General features: G+C 41.4%; 1 protein-coding gene across 2 annotated transcripts in view; it reads left to right on the top strand.

Moving 5' to 3' along the window:
• Positions 1-14725, top strand: part of MTX2 (metaxin 2) — a 30965-nt gene extending 16240 nt beyond the window's left edge. The window contains exons 4-10 of one of the 2 annotated variants that reach the window (XM_088527048.1): positions 7922-7994; positions 9405-9481; positions 10111-10203; positions 10856-10894; positions 11304-11429; positions 12040-12116; positions 14248-14725. In XM_088527048.1, the coding sequence (XP_088383174.1) occupies positions 7922-7994; positions 9405-9481; positions 10111-10203; positions 10856-10894; positions 11304-11429; positions 12040-12116; positions 14248-14458 (696 nt within the window). In that variant the 3' untranslated portion in view covers positions 14459-14725. The remainder of the gene's footprint in view (positions 1-7921; positions 7995-9404; positions 9482-10110; positions 10204-10855; positions 10895-11303; positions 11430-12039; positions 12117-14247) is intronic. The other variant, XM_088527049.1, reaches the window with a different exon arrangement.
• The last annotated feature ends 5172 nt before the right edge of the window (positions 14726-19897 follow it).

The raw sequence follows: 19897 nt of genomic DNA, 5'->3' as shown, positions 1-19897 counted from the left end.
AGAGTATTTGCAGCGGGAAGCAGAAGCCCTGTCCGGGCTTTCCTTTGCTGTGTGGTATGTGGAGCAAGTCGAGCCTCTTCCCCCAGTGGCTGGCTGGAGTTTGGATTGCTGCGTAGGAAGCAGGGGGTTAATCCAGCTGCACTTTGCCAGGCCGGTTGGCTGAACGGCAGCGGGGAGCATCGCCGGGTGCTGCTCTGACTTGTCACGAGAGGAATGCGAGGCCTCTCAGCACGCTGTGGCGGGGACTGGTCTCCAAAATCCCCATACTTGGGTTTTGAAGCATATTAATTATTCAGACACTCTGCTGGAAGGAAACATGAACTTGGGTCAATATAAACATTGAACACTTATTTTTGGTAACTAATCCTATATTACAGGATCTAAAATGGTACTGAATAAAATGTAAGCCTTCATACGTAAGTTCTATAGCAATGATGAAGCTAAGACTGTTCTTGTTATTATAGATTCTTATGAAATCTTTATGCAGTTAATATTATAGACTTGCATAAAATGTTCTGGACTCTGGAAGTTTTCACAATGATCATGAGGTTTAGAGCCTGTGTCTTGTTACATTGAGATAAGTATTAATCAGTTGTGCAATTCATGCCCTTGAAAATGGTCATCTTATTTTCCAGCAAAGCGCATTTAGAATAGTCTGTTCTTGGTTCAGAATGACAGAAGGATATTGGGACAATTGAAAATGGTGTTACCTAAACTAACTGCTTATTTACTTCAACAAGTAATCAAATACATGTATAAATCACCCGTGATTAATAGCTCTCTACAGATTTGTGATTTTTATGTGTGAATTGTGGTTTGTTGGTTTTTTTTCCCTAGACAAAACATTAGGAGAAATTTGAACTTGTTGCTGAGCCTTGAACAAAGGCTTAGCAGTGAAATGAAAACCTGACATCTTTTTTTTTTTTAAGAGAATAAAAACTGAAATTCTTCATGATGAGAAATACGGTATCAACCTAATCAATCTAGCAGCTTTATGTTGCAGCTGAAAACATGCTTAAATCCCAAGCCATACTGGTACTGTTTGTGAGTGAAACATCTTTCATATAGTTCTAAGATGAAATTACCCCTGAATGAATAGCATCTTCATTTATCTTCAAAACCTCCGTGCTACCAGTGAATCTCCACTTTCCACAGTCTACAACAAGAATTTCATTATACCATTAGAGCAGTGTGGTGCTGCAGCGTAAAATAGATTGTTTTGGAGAAGGAACGTGGCTTTGCTATAAATTACATTCACAGGTACAAAGGAATTTGTTATTTTGTTTAAAATAGTCACAAATATAATTAAGCTCTTAATTTATGTTAAACTACAAATGTGGCCATTACCATAACTGGGTTAGGAATTTAATCCGTCACTCAAAGAATGATACTGAACAGTTTTCATTTATAACCTTAGACATGCTATTTCAGTTACAGGGTCTGCAACTGTTTGATATGAAAACTGAATTATTCTGTAGATTTACTCATGGTTTTTAATTTTAAAATGTGTTCCTTCAATAAGATAGAGAATAACTTTGCAGTTGTCATCACGTGTTGTCCTTTGAACACCGATGAAGTCATGCAAGAATGAAACCAGCCCTCCTTTTACTCTTTCTTCACAACCTTATCATGTGAGTGCTTTAGAAGTCCTGCTGAGTGCGAGGTGGTTTGGAATGGCTCACTCCTTATTAAAAGACCTAATCACTTATAAGCCTTTGGATAAGCAGAGTGCACCACCTGAAAAGAGTGTTCCTCACACAGGGATGCAAGTTGTGGACTATTTGTGACTTGGTTTAAGTAATTTCATTTTTTTCCTCTGATCTCAGATACTGCAATCTGGATATGATTTATGTCAAGTTATAACTCATTTTTAATGAGTATATGTGTTTGCTCCTATGTGTTTTTCTGCGAGTGGACTGGAGGGAAGGGGAGCACTCTGATGGGGTGATCACTGCCTGATGTGTGTTATGTTTCCAATTGACAGTGTCCAAACAGCCCATTCATAGTGGGAGAGGAGGAAGAGGAAGGGAGACCATGGGTAAAATGACACCTAAAACAATTAAGGCATAAATACAAAACCACCTCTTTTCCCCCCACTCCTCCTTATTCATTCCTTCTGCATTTCATGCACAAAGTACTGTCAAATGGATGCAGTCATTTTCCACTCTTGTCACTGTAGTGAGACACGATGGCATCACTTTCCGGCACTGCTCTGCGGGCAGCAGAGGTGAAAATACCTGTCATGCGAGAAGGGGAGGAGCAGGGAGCACTGAGCAGAGCTGCCCTGGGATTAGCTGTGATCCCTGGGCTCTCTGCTTTTGAACTCTGGTAAAGCAGCAGGAAAGTGATTGCTCTAATTACTTTTTTTAGATAATTGGAATCTTACTATTGATATCTTGAATTTTAAAGGGATCAAAGAATAGGAAAATAAAGCAGATTTTCATTTGTTTCTGTCCTTTTAAGCCACAGCGGTGTAACAAGTGTATGCTGTAATTCTGACAGGAGGTGTCACCTGTCCTGATTGAAATGAATGATGGACATAACATTGTTGATTAATTTTGCAACAAGTGTCACTTCAAAGCTTCCTATCAAGCATTTTTACAAGATGAGACAGTTAAGGTTGTGCTGAATTTCTTGTTTCAAGTTGCGTTGTTGCTGTCTGGCTTCCCGTTTTGTTCAGGTGAACTTTTGGAAAGACTTAATAAACTAGCTTATGTGTCGTTTGGTATTCCTTGGCTCCTTTCAGTTTAGTTTTAAGTCAATCAGCTAAATTTGTGATGTTACAATGATCTTGGCTAGACTAAGATAAGTCTGAACCATTGATCTTTTAGATTGCTCAACTTCAGGCGTTTTTGAAGGAGTGCTCGTAATTTTGTAAATCCCAGCAGAACTGCACTGGAGTGGTTCAAGCATTCAAAAGGACTGGAAGGAAATGGTTTCTCTCTCCCATCTGTTGATGGTTTCTCTCACAAGAAAACCAATGGTCCCCTTGCCTGCTCAGTGTATATATGTGAGGTACCCAAGGGAAAATGGGAGGCTCTGAGCTGTGGGAAGTAGTTTTCCGCTACATCTTTTGTCAAAATTGGAAGGCATAGAAGTCTGGTGTCATCAGCAGATCAAATGAGCTCTTACTTAGCATTCTGAGTGGTCAAAAAAGGAACAAAACCTCCCCTGGTAACTGAAGTAAAATGTTCAATGGGATCAAGCCTCACAAAAATTTCTGCTTTGTCTTATAATTTCTTTGTTCTTTCTGTTGAACTTCAATCTCTATCAATTTAAACTGTTTTGTTAAAATTTCTTGTCTATTTATCAGTTACTGCCTGAAACTGGACCACCTGGTTGAGTGCATCAGAAAAAGAGTTGAGATTTTTCTAGCAACTGATATCTAGAAGAATGCATAACTGACAATCCTAGTCCCTCTGTTTTCTAAGAGAAACTATACTTTCCATAAACATGAAATGCATTTACTATGCTTGAAATATAATCTGTATTTTTCATGCTAGTAATTTCTGAAGCTTGTCAGACACGTAAATGAATGAATGAATACGTATCCTGTCATAGCCCTGCAAGTGGTAGGGGCACTTTCTTAGGCTGAGCACTTGGAGCTGAGACCAGTTCTGTCCCTGTCTGTCAGTGGACATGTGGTATTGGTCAACATGAAGGTCTGTCCAGTGGTTTAAGCTGAATCAAGGAGTGGGCACCAGCACACTTCCCTAGGCAGTGCTTACTTGAGCAGTGTAGATCAGTAAGGATTAAATGTATTTGATGTTGCAGAGCTTTCCTTCCTTCCGCCCTTCAGTTTCCCACATAATGTGTATGAATATGTAAGGAGCACTTTAGGTTGCATAGCTTGTACTTTGGGTGTAAATTACAACTTCAGCATGTTGGTCTTTTAATTTCCTGGGCTTCTAACTTTTGTAAAGACATAATAGCAGTTTTCTACTTTTGGATATTTAAGTGTATTATAGGGCATTACATGATTTTTGGTTTCAGCTCTTTCACTGTTCTGGTTTCTCTGTTGCGTTTCATTACTGTTTAACAACTCCTTAGTTTCTCAAGCTCCATTCTGTCTTCCATCTAAAAAAGGCGAGTTAGAACTGGAGGCAATTATTCCAAGGAAGGTTTTGGTTTACTAGGGTTTTTGTTCATTTGGTTTTAGCCTCACTTAGGGGAGGCTGGCTTATTTCTAAGCTTATTAGAATCAGCTCTTCATTATGCAGATTAGTCAAAAATTTTATTTAGCTCAATTAAAATTTGTTCCCATATTAGGTCTCAATTCTACTTCAGCCTCCCTCTCCATTCTTCTCTTTTCTTTATCAATTACTCGAAAGGCACACAGAGACAGCATATTTGTATTTTGGGCATGCCCAAATGACCATAGATTATCCATTTCACTTTGACGCAGGTTAGAGGTTGTGATAGAATTTCCCTGCCAAGTATAATAATGGTTAATATGCCTTGGTCTGTGGATGTTTATTGAAGAGAAGGAGAGAGAGAAAGGTCAGATACAGATTTTTGATGGCAATTTGGCTGATCTCTTTCACACTGAGAAGATTTAATTTTGTAGTTTACCCTCTGTATAGAGAACTACTTTTTGCAGTCACAAGCCATATTTTTATACAGACCTTGAAATATGTAGGAGTCAAAGTACAAGATGTGCAATAGCCAATACACAGTTGATAATTGCTGAAGCAACTCATGCAACCTGTTTGTGCCCAAATTCCTCATCTGTGACACACCAATATGAAAAAGTAGAAATAGTTCTTTGATCCTCCTTTTGCATTAATGTGGCTCTGCACTTACAAACTTTGCAGTTATTCATGTGTTGGCCCTAACTCTAATATTAAAGCTTTTTTTTTTTTTTTCCTGAACTAGCAGTGAGAGTAGTGCATGGCAGTTAATATATTCACTTCTAAGTTAATGCAGAATTGCGAAGTTAATTTAGTGCCTTACTGCAAAGGAAAAGGAAATTCCTGTGGTAAGGTTAGCCCAAATGAAACTTTTTTGGAGGGAGGGGAGCTTGGGAAATTAACAGCTAATAAGTATGGTTTGAGTTCAATCCCCCTGTCCCATCTGTCTGTCCATCCTCTTTCACCAGTAAAACTATTTTTGGAGTTGTAGTTGACATGCCCTTTTCCACAACAGCAAAGCACTGCGGCATCCTAGTGCTGCAGTAGAGCTTTTAAAAAAAACAAAATCCATCTTCCAGCTCTGTTAGCACATGTTTTGGGTTGAATGTCGAGTGGTGGCTTTTGAAGAAGAATGTAAGCTAATCCAAAGTCACCAAATTCTTGTTTCTTAACTACTTCCAAAGAATTTGCCCCAACTTGAGCAGAAAACATGATGCGTGTAGTGGTAGCTTCCACAGTCTGGATCACTGCTAGATCCTGCAGAGCCAGCAGGCGTAGGAGGAAATCTGGTACTTCCTTTTAAGAAGCACTCCCTAAGGTATTCTTAATATTTGCATGCAATGTGGGAAGCTAAAACTGCGAGAGATTTGTTGGAGTCTGGTGGGTTTGTGGACTTGTTCATGTGTCTCTTGTGTAACCACAAGACCATGAGACTGAGTTTCTGCTTGGGTGAGGATTTGGGAATGTGAAGATGTGTTGTTGAGTAGTGCAAGACTGGCAGTATTTGGCCGATGTTGACTATTACTTCTATGTATATATCTGCATGTATGTATGTAGTAGTTGGCTCCCAAGCCATGCTTTAAGTTAGTAGGATTAGGAAATCAAAAGGTATAAAAAAAACCCCTAGGCTATTAGTGGGTTTTTGAAAGTCCCCCAGAGCTTTGAAGATGCCTTTTGCCAGCCAGAATCAATGCCGTAATTTGTGACCATATCTTTTTTCTTTTCATACTTCTTTGCTCTAATTTGGAGTTTGGGTTTGAATTAGATTATCTAAAGCTGCAAGATTAATAATGCAAATTTAATAGTGGGCTGGGCATTTTCTGGGCTGATTGACAGAAATATTGAGGAGGATCAAAGCCTTTTTTTTCCCACTTGATACAGTTAGGGTCAGTTTAGGTGAAGGTCTGGGGTATAGCAGGGGAGAAGAGAAAGGTTGTTTGTTTCTGTTGTTGTGTTATTTTGTTTTGTTTGCTTGCTGGTTACTACAGAAGCAGTTAGGAATAGGACTCATGTCCATGTTAATGCTTGTGCATTAATGCATTTAGTGCAGAGGTGACCCATCTCAATGTAGTTAGGGTCCGGGTTGCTGCTATGCCTTTGGTCAGAGAGCAGAGTTTGGTGCTGGATTCTGCCATCCGAGGGGCGAGGAGGAGGCTCGTGCATGTGGTGCGGGGCTGCCCACTGCTGTGGGCATCGATTTCGTGGCGGTGTTGGGAATCTGCAGCTCGGGAATCTGCAAGGGGGCTTTGCCTGGGTCCTGTCTTGCTTATTTGCTTCAACTTTTCTCTCCCCAGGGCCTTTAGATAGTTGTCTTTAATTTCTGCCTCTCTTAAACTTACCAAGATCAATGTTTCTTCTATCCTAAGTTCCTGGTGAAGACTGAATGAAATAGAAAAAAACAAAAACAAAAAACACTGAAATAAATGATACATGGGTCTTATGTGCGCTGAGGCTAATTTGTAATCTGTCCTCCTCATCCTCACGTATGCCAAAAAACATGAGAATAAAAGTTTCATGGGATGGGGTGGGAGTGAGAGGTTCCTCTCCTTCTTCTTCTTTTTTTTCTTTTTTCTTTTTTAAAAGTGTTTGTGTCTTTATATGTGTTCAGGAGGGTTATTTATTTTGTCTTCAATAAGAAAAAAATGCTTGTTTTTAATAAGAAAAAAAAATCAGACTGGAATGATGGCTTAAGCCAGTTATTAAAACAATTACAAATATATTGCTGTGTGTTTTGGAGCTGTAGCACGTGAGTGCGTCAGCCCCTGCAGGCCCATGCCAGCGGGGAGCTCAGGGCCCCTCTGCATCTTTTAGGTCCCAGTTTGGACCAAAACCAAGATCGAGTCACGCATGTTGATCTGCCTTTTCGGCCCTTCATGGCCACACGGAGGTTTTGTACAGGAAGAACCAAATGCAAATAGAGCACATGTGGCTCAGCCGAGATGGCTGTTTCCAAAATGCTGAAAAAGGACCCTGTGCTGGTGACCCTTCTCTGGGACCCAGGTGCTCAGGATTTTGGCTTGGATCTGCTCCCTTGCAACAAGTGCAGTGAGCAGGCCACCCCTCAGGCCAAACCGCACTTTTCTTCATGGTCCATAGCCCTCTTGGTGTCTTTAACCTCAGGCCACGGTAGATAAATAGTTGTAATTGTGGACCCTGGAGTTCTGGCCTTTAATTGCAAAGACAAAATGGATGATAGGATTTTGGCTCAGCTGTGAGAGACTCTCACGATTAAGAGATTTCTTATTTGCCATGTTCTATCCAAATTGAAAGTACTTTTCTGGATAGTTTGCTGTTTAAGCAGACACACTCTTAGGATTTTGTGGTGATGACAAATGATGACAGAAATCAGTATCCTACTGAGAATACTTTGAATCTGAGATTACAGATAGGCACGAACAGTAAATTGATCACTTAGACCTCTACGATTCACATACATTACAGATAATAAATGCTTCCTTCCCAAGCAGGCTTGTGCTCTGACTGCATCGCACAACAAAACCTGTGACAATGTCTGCTAGGACACCTGGCAGGGAAGGTGCTGTGTGTGTTTGCTGGATGTCTTGCAAGTAAGGGCAAAATGTGACTTAGACTCATACAAGCACAACTGTGGTGGCAGCTGTCAGGTACTGCTTAGCTGAGGAAGTTAGGAAACCTTCTTTTCCTTTTACTTTCTGTCCTTTCTTTCTAAAAGGCTAAGTATTAGCTAACACATAGCCAGATGTATTGAGAGCAACACATTTGTGTGTCACACGTATTAATTTTCTGTTTTCGTTGCTGCTCTTTGTTTCCAGGCCTTTCTGCAAATGTGCAATCTGCCGGTCCGCGTGGTTTGTAGGGCTAACGCAGAGTACATGTCCCCATCTGGTAAGTGTGGCCTTCGTTTCGGTTGCTGGGCTGCCCCTGCGCCGTGATGCCGCGGCAGCTGCGCCCTGTCTGCCGCTAACAGTGGGGACGGGGGTTGCCTTCCCCTCTCCGTGCAATTTCTCCCCTGTCAACCATTAAAACTGTCCACTGCCACGTAACATTAGTACAATACGAAACCAAATCTGTGAGTGCCGAGTGAGTCAGATATCTGGTGGAAACTTCCTCTGAAATGCCTCAGGGTTGCTGTGTCGTAAGAAAGACATTTATTTCCCAAAGTGTCTTTATTCTGCATCCATCCCTGTTGGCCAGTGAATGCTGTGTTTTCCCACTGATGGAGTGAGACAAAACAAGGGGAAACAGCATCTTTTGTTGCCTTGTCTCGGAGATGAGTGCAGATGCTTGAGAAAAATGAAGGGTACGTTGCTGTTGACAGGCACATGAGGTTGTCCAATAAAAACCTAAAACAACAACCCACCACCACTCATAAATTAAGTATGGGCAGTGTTTGGTGTCTGCTGGTTGCCCAAAAACTTACCCCAAAGCAAACTGCTGAAAGCAGGGCACAAAATGCTGGCAATCCTTGCAATCCCTCCCGAACTGTGTTGGGGCGTATTTATTTGCCAGTTGGCTCTGGCTGTAGTACACAGCATGGGAACGCTCTGTGTGTTGTCTTTGCGTGTAATGCACAGTCTGGGTGGGAGCAGTGGGTTCTCCAGCACAGCAGGGCCGGCGGTTCCCTTGTACCGCGCGGCCGATGGGCTCGGATGAGGCTTCTGCTGCTTTGGTGCCCCTCAATCCAACCCTTACGCAGAGGAAGCCAGGGAGAGGTGAACCTCGAGATAAAAACCATGACTGAAGCCGCTGCTGGCATGAACTCTGCTTGAACTAGACCTAGCTGTAGGTTTTATGTCTTTCAGTGAGAGGCATGAGTGTTTTTGCATCTGCTGGATGTTTTGCTAATAGCACATCTGGAGTCTGCAGGTATCGATCTTGCTCTTTGCGCTCTCCTGAGAGGGCACTTGTGCCCACCAAGAGCTGGGGAAGGGAGTGTGAGCTTTGCCCACCACGCCAGGCAGGCTCCTTGGCCCTCCGTGCTCTCGAGGGCTTCTGTGGCTATATGAAATGAGTGAAATTTCAAGGATACAAGTGAAGATTGTATCACAGAAGATTTAAACTGGCCGGGTGCTTGGGGCGTTTGTCCAGTGAGTGACGTGGCAGTTTTGCCTCCATGATGATGGAAAAACATCCTTGCCTTGGTGAGCTACGTGCTTAGAAACTTTACGCTTGCTTATTGGGGGTAAAGAAAGAGATGTTCAGGTATTCCTGCAGTAGTTAGTTGTTTCAAAAAACAGAAAACATTCTTTTGCATGTATAAAACGCTCTTACTAAAATGCATTTCTTATGTTACAGGCAAAGTGCCCTTTATTCATGTGGGAAATCAAGTAGTGTCTGAACTTGGGCCCATAGTCCAGTTTGTAAAAGCCAAGGTAACAATATATTTTCTTCAGAAATTACTGGCTGGCAAGTTAGTTGTGCTTAGCACCTGTGCTAATGCAGTGCGCTCTTCTGGAATGTTACTTAACTTTTTTAAACAATGTAGAAATCTAGTGCCCCTTTAAAGGAATGATAGGCTGGCATAGGAGTTGTTTGAGATGGAAACAGCACAAAGTTTGTGCTGTTGTGGCAGGAACTTGTACGTGAGATTTCTGCCTACTAGTTGCATTTCCTCAGTCTGTTTCTTTGTTTTTTTTAGTTCTTTTGCTTATGTGCCTTATCCATAGGTTTCAGAAATAGTCTTAAATCCAGAGCTGGCTGGTTTAAATCTGAAGTATCAGGTGCTGTTTATGCTTGCTATTTGTGTGTGTGTGTTGCCTACCATTAAATCAGCGTCTGTTTACTGAGCAGTTGGTAAAGCTGTATGGCATGTGAACGCATTTGCTTCTTGCTACAGAGATGTACTAACTGGGAAGCTGTGCAACTCACCTGTAACTGAAAACAGTCTACATTTCTTGAAGATTGCTATGTTATATAGTGATGATTTCTGTTTAATACTAAAGGACATTTTATATTAAAAAAATCTTTTATTTTTTATTTGTCTTTATTTTTTCCCCGTTAGGGCCATTCGCTCAGTGATGGGTTGGATGAAGTCCAAAAAGCTGAGATGAAAGCCTACATGGAATTGGTCAATAATATGCTCCTGACAGCGGAGGTACGGAAAGCGGTAGCAGCTCCACACACTTACATAAGTGATTTTAGGCAAAAAAAGCTTTGACCCTCCACCCCTTTTTTTCCCTCATATTGCAAACGCTACATGTTTTTTGATTTTTGTCTTCTGTGTTTGAGATAAAAGCAGGCAGAAATAGATTTGCTTGACCCAGTGGGCTGTTTGCTCAAATAACTTAATAGACAGACAGCGCACACAGAGTTCCCCTTATAGCTTTGCAGTGTCACATGGCTATAAAAGCAGCCCATTTCTGGATGGAAAATGTCAGTGTTTCCTGGGGTCTGACCCCATCCCCGCAGTCCTCATGCCCACGTGCCTGCCCCGCCGTTAGCTTCCCGCCTGGGCCGCATCCGGGTCCGGTTACGGACACACCGCAGCGCAGGAACCGTGGTGGGGACCCTGGCAAGCGGCTGCAGCCCACGAGTGTCCAGGTCCTGCCTGGGCTTCAGTCTGGGCTTGAGAAGTAAGAGCTGGCAATGGCCCTTTGCTTTCCAGGTTTCATTTCTTTTCTGCCTTCAGAGGTCTAATAGAAGGAATTAAATGGAAAATTAATCTAATACAGAAAATTCTAGCAAGAAATGATTGTGTTTATCTGCCTTTATTGGGAAGTTTTAGTAAGTGTTCTTTCTATTCCTAGTTGTATCTCCAGTGGTGTGATGATGTTACAGTAGAGGAGGTGAGTGGTTCTGCAGCATTTATCTTAATTAAAGTTTAATGAGAAAACACTTTTGCTCACAATTGCAAATCCCTACTCATAAATGAAACATTTAGGTTTATACCATTAATGATACAGTCTTTTCACTTTAATTTTGCTTGCATATACATTTTAGGGAAATTCTGTGTCATTACTGGAGGTAGCTGACTGCAAAATAGATGTTTTTTATATATATTTCTAAGGTAATAAACAGTCATGCTGCAAACTACAAATTCCGTGTAAATAGTCACACAATTCCCTTTCTTTTTCACAACTTCCTTTCTGGTGAAAGTGTAACATTGATACATGTGAATATTAGCTATTTTCTAAATAGAATTATATGTTTTGTTTGTTTTGTTATAAAAATGCAACTTTCTGTTTTTCAACGAAGATCACTCACCCGAGGTACGGCTCCCCTTACCCGTGGCCTCTTAACCGCATTTTGTCCTACCAGAAGCAATGGGAGATCAGGCGGAAGATGAAAGCCATTGGGTGGGCTGGCAAGTCCCTAGAGCAGGTATGTGTGAAAGACAAAATTTGTTTCTTTATGCTGTTTTTTTTTTTTTTCTTTCGTTTTTAAGGCTTTGGAGAAGTGGCGCTTATATGAAGCAGACGTAGTAAGAAATATATTCTGTATATAGTTATCTGGAGTCAGGTGTCCAGCTTCAGCAGCAATAAATCTTAAATTTTATGCAATCTGAGGGTGTTGGGAGAGATGTTTTCCCATGCATGAGTATCTCAGTATTAGTTTAGGCTACGGTCCTGAGAAAGGATTAGAAGTTATGGCCCCCACTTCCTGCATGGTGTTAATAGGTGTTAATCCTTTGCAGGATTGTGGCTTCTCCTCTGAGGTCTAGGAAAAATGCCAAGCAGTTTTTGAGGTAGAAGGACCTTTAAGCTCAGTTATAAATGTCATCAGCATTGCTATAAATGAAATGTTGTCGTGATGTAACTCTTAGGCACCTGCCTACTGTGTAGCTTTGACTGGGACTTTAACAGCTTCTGATGCTGAAGGGTTGTGTGTTCCGCGTGTTCTGCTGCCCGCACAAGTACAATCAGGAGATTACTTTCATAGTGGTGGTATGTCCTGGCACTGTGGATAGTGTCTGTCTTGTGTGTTTTCATAGGTGCTTGAAGATGTCGATCAGTGTTGCCAGGCTCTCTCCCAGAGATTAGGAACACAACCATATTTCTTCAACAAGCAGTAAGTAATTCTTTTATTGAAAAGTTACATCCAAGAAGATGATAGGAATATATATAAGAAACACTTCTGTTTAATGCTGCATGATGATTTAAGAAAACTGAAATATGTGACTGGTGTATAGAAATGAATGTAATAAAGTACATAATTGCAGAAAAAATGGTGATTGTAGGCATTAGTAGGAAAGTTTTTGGAAGATATATGTTATTTTCTCTTTGGACTTAGTTTTACTTTTGTTTTTATAGAATGCACGGCAGCTTACAGAGGTAGCAAACATATCTTTACACACTTAATTTCCAATCAAAAGGATACACTTAAAGCTTTGCTTGTGCTTGTTTCTCAAGTAGCATTTTCCACCGAGTACAGGTCAGTAAAGTGCATCAGGTCTGACCAAGACAGTTGTCTTGCCATCATTAACATCAGTAACAGCTTGGAATGACCTGAATTAGTGCGAGGACATGTGCACCGTGTGTGAGCTGTGTGAGAATGCTGGCTTGCATTCAACCAAGGACCGGTTACAGAATGAAATTTAAGATTTGCATTATAAAGACAAAAAAAATGGCCTTCCTGGGATGTCCCTTGCTCTCACCAGTTTGTTCACATTGCAAAATGCAATTTTCCTGCTCCTCATAATTCAGTATTCCTTTTTTAATACTATGTATTTTAATACCCTGTGGTTTTGCCTTAGTGCAGGTGGGAGTAGGTGTGGTGTAACCTTTGCTGGAGCCCTCGAGGTTTCTCATGCCCTTGTTTTGGCATCTCTGGAGCCGGTGCTGGAGGCTCTGGGTGCTGATCTGTGCTAGGGAAACAGCAGTGAAAGCACAGAATGGCTCACGCCTTCGTGTCCTGAAGGTGACTGGGAGGCCGTTAACCAAGAGCAAACTCAGGTTTCTGCAGAGAGCCCTTCTGGGGCGACTCGCTTGTGTCCTGCTGGAAGCCTTGGCCAGCTCAGCCCTGCCCCAGGGGGCTAAAAGGGGCAGGAACTGGGAAATTATCAAATCTGCCGAGAGTGTAGCTCACGTTGGTGCCTCTTGTCGTCTGCATGTAGCCTAGACGGGGAAATGCTCGAGTCTGGACGTGGGTAACTACACTGGAACAGAGAATGTCTTCAGAAGGCAACATGTGGTCCTGGTTACTTTTCTCTGTGTTTTTACCTCTTAATTTTTTTAAAGTTGAGGCTAAGTGGGGAGTATAAAGTGAGGGGACACAGTATGCACTACAAAACAAGCTTGAATTATGTCTTATTAAACACAGTGAGCTATCTTCTAAATTTTATTTCTTTATTTGTAAAGAAAATAGATTGAGGATTTTGTTTTGAATTGTTTGTTAGCCAGGCTTCCATGCTACAGCTTCAACCCTTATGCCTCTCAACCGTCTGAAATATAAGCAAGATACTGTGTGTCTTTAGTCCAGTGTTTTTCAGATTGTGACCCATAGTAAATAAGTAAAGTAGCTTGTGGCAACAAATTTAAATTTGTTACATAAGGGTACCCATCTACATGGAAAAGTTCTTGGGGGCCCACAAATGGAAAGGCTAAAAATTTGTTAGAAAACAATCCTGCTGTTTGCCTTTTGCACTAGTGAAGTTGTTAATATATTTGAAAAAAATACTTTTTGTTTGTCTATGGACTGCTTCGATGCAGAGGTCTGACATTTCAATACAGAAGGCTTGTACCTAAAAATAAGGTAGGAATTGGAAGATTTGATAAATAACTGTTCTTTTATGGAACAAAAATTAAAATATCTGTTTTCTCCTGCTTAGTCCTTTATCATAAGAGATGGTTCTAACTGCTTTCATCCTGGATTTCCTTCTTCCTGTTGTTTAAATAATTCTTGAGTGCCAATAAGAACAAGAGGAGAATAGGAGGGCGCTTTATGCATTTTTCCCTTCCTCTTTGGTTTTGCAAGAGAAAGTTTCCATCTGCAAAGGAAATGACCTTAAGAAAGATACTGTACATCACTGTACATTAAGAGTATGGTAAAACATTAAAAATGAAGTCTAATGTGTTTAGAGTGTTGCTTGATTACTTCCTAATTCTTAGATTATGGCTGTCTAAAAGTGATTCAGAACAGCAGTATTTTTCTTTATCAGGATTTGGCTTCCAAAATGCCTGTTCTTTCTGTTTTTTCACAGTCCAACTGAATTAGATGCTCTGGTATTTGGACATCTGTTCACAATCCTTACTACTCAGCTGACCAGCGATGAACTATGTGAAAAAGTGAAAAACTACAGTAATCTCATAGCCTTTTGTAGACGCATAGAGCAGCAGTACTTTGAAGGTCATGATAAAGACAGTTCTTCAAGTGCTACATCCAGAGCTGCTAAGAGATCGTTACTGAGATAAGCATGTTGTTTGGTGGTCAGGATTGATTGCACGTGAAAAATAAATATTATTTTTGTTGTTTAATTAGTTGGTTTTGAAATGGAAAGATATGTATGCCAAATCATTCTGGAGCAAGAAAAACTTTAAATGCAGTTGTTTTGTTGTAGAATATATTGTACACATTTAACCTGCAATGACTCTATGGCCACTTTTATTTTAATAGCCTGTATGCCACTTAAGATCAAGTGACCTTGGAAAAATGTTGTATCTGTATTGAAAAATAAAATATTTTAAAAAAGTTTTTCTTCTTTGTAATTTTTGTGTCTGTGTAATAAATAGATTCTGCTGATCCTCATGTAAAAAAGACAAAAGGAAAACAATTTGCATGAAATAGTAAAGTAATCATTTGACTACATAGTAGGACTAATGATAGGAAAATATTTCTTCCTCTCTGTGCCCCCTAGCCATTCATGGGCTTGCACTTCAAAACTTCATGTTTACAAAGGAATCACTATTTATAAACTGGTGAATAAAAGTAGGGCTCTAACTTTTCTATTTTCTTCCTACAGTTTCTATTAGGTTAACACTTCAAGATTTTTTTTCATCTTTTCAGTAACTGCTGCACTGGTGAAAGATGAGACATCTTTCCCAATGGTGTCCCAGAAAGATATTCCCTAAGGCTGTTCTTCCTTGTCCTCTGCAGTGCACAACCAAGGCAGATTTATTCAGACAGTTCTTATTCTGTGGCAAAACAGCTGTTGGCCCTCATTATTCCCCTGCTTTTATTTCCTGTTTGCCTTTAGTTGTTGGATTTACATGTCTCTTCCCTGTGATTTCTCTCTTCTCCGCTTCAGCTTGTCTTGCTCTTTGTCCAAGAGATGGGATTTCTTTGTAAGCATCTACGTAGCTGCTTCCACCTCCAGAATGTCAACGTTGCTGCTGGACTTGGAAGTGCTTACCGGGGGCTTAACCTTAGCAAAAGGGGTGAGGTGTGAGTGTGTGGCTGGCGTTCCTTGGTCCTTCTGCCTCCACATCTCCCTAGGGTCTGTACAGACACAGTAAAACACCTGTACGCACAGAAATATCTTTGTGGCAGTGCAGAACCTTGTAAGGGAGATTGCCTTTGGCAAGGCCACTACCTGCCTGGTATTTTTGAGAACACTTTAAAACCTCTCTGTTCTGCTTCGTCACTTGTATTTAACGCTGTTCTGAAAGTGCTAAAAAAACCCAAAAATTTTATCACCAAAAATTGGTAGCCAAGAACCCAGACATTGAAAATTCTATGCAATAACCTCTAACATGCTTTTAACTTCAGAGGGAGGGAAGAAAAAAAAAAAAAGAGCAATCTAATACATTTAATCTGGAAAATATACTCAAGTGGTATGGAAGTGGTTTGGCAAAAGATACGGATCTGTTATAAACAAAGTTTGTGTAACTATGTCTTTAAGTACTCAGCTGCACTCACAGAGGCAGGCAAATTACACGGAGTTTCCAATATTGAGGTGAGACGACATGCAGAGACTGAGATCTGGAAGCTAAATTAAGTAGTTTCTGAAAGTTTAACCACCTCTCCTTGCTCCTTGTCTGTGACTTTACAGTTTGCTTACAAATTAAGTTATCAAAGGAGAAAATAAACACTTTTTTTTTTTTACTTCCTTAACTAAAAAGCATACTTATATACATGACATGTTTGCCACAGGGCTGGTTATTGCTGAGACTGCACATCATTCTAGTCAATGAATTGTTACAGTATGTAAACGTAAAATTACAAGAAAAATCTTGGCTTTGCAACTAATGTCAAAAATAGATATTAAAAATGTAGACGAAGGACATGCTTTGCATTTCATGGCTACAGGATAATTACCGTACTTAAAAAAAAAAAAAATTGCTTTGCCAGCATGACTAGTGCTGAAGAGCAGACTGATCTAAGCATGGAGGAACAAAGCTTGTAGACTGTGTGCACAAACTGGGAACCCAGAGAAGGATCCTGATAATCCCAGGTTGCTAAAGGGTAGAGGAAAGAAATAAGTCCACAAGAAGCTTTATCACAAGACACTTGTGCAGCTCGGTCAACCTGCCTGATCCAAGGCAATGTAGAGGAGGGTCCTGAGGGACTCTGATCGCCCCTCATCTGGTAGATGGAGGCTGCAAAAGTCTATGCGGTAGCTCAGGCATCTCTGCCTTTACTCTTGGGTTCTTGGCTTTTCTGCAAGATCTACCATGATTGAAGTATTACTAGAGGTAGAAATCAGGTTAGAAAATCCTATGAACTATCTCATGTAGGATATCTGGGTAAGAAGACTTTATTTTCTTTCATAGCTTTTACAGCTAAAAAAACAAAAAAACTCCCAAGTTCCCAGAGGCTATTTTGGGTGAAGAAAGCAGACAGCTGGAACTTCTTAAGTTTCCCAAATTAAGACAAAAAGAAAGACCAAAAAAATAGGTTTCTAACAGAATGAATGCCAGCAGCAGCTGCACTGCGGCTTAGCATGTATCCCCCAAATGTGCCCCAGTGCGGGAGGAACTCAACTAGCATATTGCACACAAATCCATAAAAACATACGCAACTGAGCAAAGAGACACTGATTCTTAATAATGTATGAGGGTTTTTTGTTGTTGTTGTTGTTGCCTTTTTGGTCCAAGGTCTTTGAAGTGAGGGACGAGCTCATTTACCATCAGCTGTTCGGATGTCCTCCCTGGACTGCACAGCAAGGTCTGCCTGGGCAGCAGGAGACCTTTGTCCTGGACAGAGCTCTTGGCGCCCAGTGACCAGGAGCCTGTCTGAAAAACAAAATCCCAACCCTGAGCTTCAAGGAGACCCTGTGTTTCCCCCAATGTGTTATTGTTTCAGATGTAGCTTTTTGACGGTCTTATAGACCTCTAAATGGCCCCACATCTCCGTTACAGCTTCTAACAGGGAGGAAAAGCTCTCCCAAGGAGGTGCCCTGGTGCTCAGGCTGCTGAATTGGCACTGTCCGTGGAAGTAGGGAGCCTGTGTGTCCCATGTCGCAGTCTCCAGGAGCAGCAGCTCTGCGCCAGGGCGGCCGGGCTCGGGGCACCACAGCTGCTGAGTGCAGAGACACCAGCGTTTCGGCCACGACGTGACAGTAGCTGATCTCTGTTTCCAGCTGAGAGCCCATCCTGGCCCTGGATTTACTGTCCCCCAATAAGCAGAGCTGTCCTTGGCTGGGGAGGCTCTGAAGCTACATTTTTACGATATTGCAATGAGATTTCAAAAGGGACATTATGCGGAGGAGCATCAGCGATGGCAAGGCTTTTCCTAGGACCTAACACTGCTCATTTATCAGAAAGCAAAAATTATACTATGGAGTGGCATTAATGAGATGTTCATCCGCTATTTTCTCTGCCTTTTATTTTATTTCCCTCCCTTACAGACCCCTGAGGAAAAAAAAAAAAACCCTGCCAACCCCACAGACTCCTGCTTCTCAGCCATACTTAGAGCTCAGCGCTGTGGAAAGGGGCGCCGCGCGGAGCGGCCGCAGAGCCCGGCTTAATGATGCCTCCCAGGATCAGCTGGGCCGCCAGCAAACGCTCCATTTCCCGCGGCTCGCTGCCTTCGCCCGGCTCCAGTGGCTCTCACAACAATTATCACCCACTTGTTCTGCAGGTTTCAAGTTTTTTGCATTAGTCAGGTTGAGAAATTCACGGTATTAATCATGACTGAAGTTGTTATTTATCACCTGCTGGGTGAGAAATAATAATTTTGGCACTACTGGGGCAGCAGGCCAGAAGTACCAAATTAAGTAAAACATCTAAACACTAGCAAGGATCATTTCTCTGATTAATGAATTGTTACAAAGAAAAAGTGCTACTCGTTATCTGATCTTAGGATAAAAGTGGGAGCTGGAAGTAAAAAGCATTAGCAAAGTCAGGCTATGCTGCGATGTAGTTTGAAACTTTGCTGGCTGATTTCTCTGCTGTCATTCACTCGCGTTAACATGCAGTCATCTGCCTCGGAGGTTTGTAATGCTTGGCTCCCGCCCCCATCATCATCATTTTTTTAAAAAGCAGCATTTGGCAGGGACCTCAATATCCATTGTGTAATTGCCTCAAAGAAACGTTGGAGCTACTTGAACCTTCAAGGGCTTGTCTAGGCTGGAAACTTTTGCCATAGGAACAGTTACCGGCCAGGCAAAACACCATTGTGTGAAGGTGATAATAGATTGGCCTTCAGGAAGCAGAATAAGCGACACCGAGAGACGTGTGTTTGGAGCCAAGCAGCTGTGTCACTGGGGCCATACCTCAGATACCGGGTAAATAAAGAAATAAATTGTAGACACCTGGCCAAAATTCCTATGCATGTAAATACAGAAAGAAATTGACCACAACTGAAGAGGATACATTAAAAGAAGGTCAGTATTTGCTACTGACTCTGTAGCACTTCCCACAGCAACTACATTTTCTGGGTGCATAAGTGAAACGTAGAAATCAACTCTCAGCCTTAAGGATTGGGTCCGTGGAGGAGAGAAATGCCACCACCGAAAGAAAACATTAACTTTGTCTTCAACTTTGTCTTTCCAAAAGCAAATCTAGAGATCTCAAGAGTGTGGGATATGACGATCACGCTCCCTGCAAACACTGCTCAAACAATTAGTCCTCCACCTGTAAAGACCTCGAGCGGTCCATCAAATACGGTCACAACCCTCAGCAGAAACCTACACTTCTTACTTCCAATTCCTGCCAAAGACTGGCCACTGGCGAGTCTGTCTCCCCAGCAATCCCTACATCTCAGGTTGCCTCTGTCATCCTCTCATGGATGGCATTTCTTCTCTTGCCTTTACCTAAAAGTAAAATTTTGGCCAGATTTTTCCAAATTTGATTTAGCTGATCGACAGTATTGTCACCTGGGATTGTCTTGTGTTCCTATAGGTCTCAGATAGCATCACTTGGACTGTCAGAAGATTAAGTGTTTTTCACTTTCCTTTTTTGTTAAATCAATAAAAATTTCCCTTTGGGCACACTTCTGTTCCCATGTTAATTCTGGCAACATTCTTCCTAAAATTCCTTTGCAGTTTCTGTTGGCTCCTTCCTGCACAAGCGCATAGGATCTCTATCACTGATGCCTCCTAGCCAAGCAGTACATAGGTAATATTACTGTCTCCAAGGTCTCTTTCATTTGCAGCTCTAAGTCTGTGTCGTGGCACGTTTATGGAACAAGATGATTAAGATCACGCGTTTGGGGGTAGGATGGGAAGGGTACATTGCTATCTGCTTAAATAAACTTCTCTCCAACATGTTTTGTCTTAGGGTATAATGCTTTGGAAAAGGCAGGTAGGTCTATGCAAGTGTGTTAATGATCACCCATGTTAGGCTAGTCCTGAGTGTTACTCTTACATTACATTTAAGTAGGCATGCAAAGGTTTGTCTTTTTCTCTCTTTTTTTTTTTTTTTTCCCCTACACCAAAAAAACATACTTGTGGTAAAAGCAAAACCACTGCT

The sequence above is a fragment of the Tinamus guttatus genome, unplaced genomic scaffold, assembly GCF_059628265.1.
Source record: "Tinamus guttatus ecotype Peru unplaced genomic scaffold, ASM5962826v1 Tinamus_guttatus_pri_ptg000260l, whole genome shotgun sequence".
Taxonomy (NCBI): domain Eukaryota; kingdom Metazoa; phylum Chordata; class Aves; order Tinamiformes; family Tinamidae; genus Tinamus; species Tinamus guttatus.
Note: the sequence above shows the minus strand (reverse complement) of the source record. Positions and strands in the feature narration are given on the sequence as shown.